Here is a 662-nt window from a genome sequence, read left to right as displayed (position 1 = left end):
CAAATTCTATATTTTCGTTTTTGTGATCAATCTCTGGAGTGCTTCAATTTTTATATTTTGTTTCATGTAGGAAGGCCACAGAGGAGAGCAGTATTGAAGGTGAGGATGGGCATGGGTGGAGAAGCAGGGGATGATTGTAGGAGTGCTTCTGGACTGAAAACTTCTGTATATATGTGTACACAGATATATATGTATTTGTGTGTATATATATATGTATTTCTGTGTGAATGTGTGTGTGAGAGAGAGAGATTACCTTTGGCAGAACTGAATCTGTGAGAATGTGTCGCAGTGTGCCATAGCTGTATGTGGGTAAAACTGTTTCCTGTATGAGGTGGACCTTTATGCGGACACTGCCCCGGTTAGGGGCTGGCTTTGGGAACATCGGATCCCCCCTGAAAAATAGAATTCAAATACAATATGTATACAAACATACATATAACATGTATGCATAATAGGATAAAAATAGAAACAAGCAAAAGAAGAAGAAGGGTTGAGTTGTGAGCAGAAGAAGGGAGAAAGTAAATTGGTGGGCAGAGAGCGCTTGACTGCTGATTCACGAATAGAAGTGCAGAGGGTGCGTCTTGAACAATACAAATGGATGGTATCTGTGTATAGCAGTGATTTATTCCATCAACAGAGAGAGAATGGGATGCAGCAGCCAT

At 40.6% G+C, this 662-nt stretch overlaps 1 protein-coding gene across 1 annotated transcript in view; it reads right to left on the bottom strand.

The window, feature by feature from the left end:
• Positions 1 to 253: 253 nt before the first annotated feature.
• Positions 254 to 662, bottom strand: part of LOC106877967 (rasGAP-activating-like protein 1) — a gene marked incomplete at both ends in the record, with an annotated part of 3,088 nt that continues 2,679 nt past the window's right edge. Inside the window, one exon of the mRNA XM_014927045.1 lies at positions 254 to 392. Coding sequence (XP_014782531.1) covers positions 254 to 392 — 139 coding nt within the window. The remainder of the gene's footprint in view (positions 393 to 662) is intronic.

This window comes from Octopus bimaculoides, unplaced genomic scaffold (genome assembly GCF_001194135.2).
Source record: "Octopus bimaculoides isolate UCB-OBI-ISO-001 unplaced genomic scaffold, ASM119413v2 Scaffold_76078, whole genome shotgun sequence".
Classification (NCBI taxonomy): Eukaryota; Metazoa; Mollusca; class Cephalopoda; order Octopoda; family Octopodidae; genus Octopus; species Octopus bimaculoides.
The sequence above is the reverse complement of the archived record's forward strand: the minus strand, read 5'-3'. Positions and strand labels throughout refer to the sequence as shown.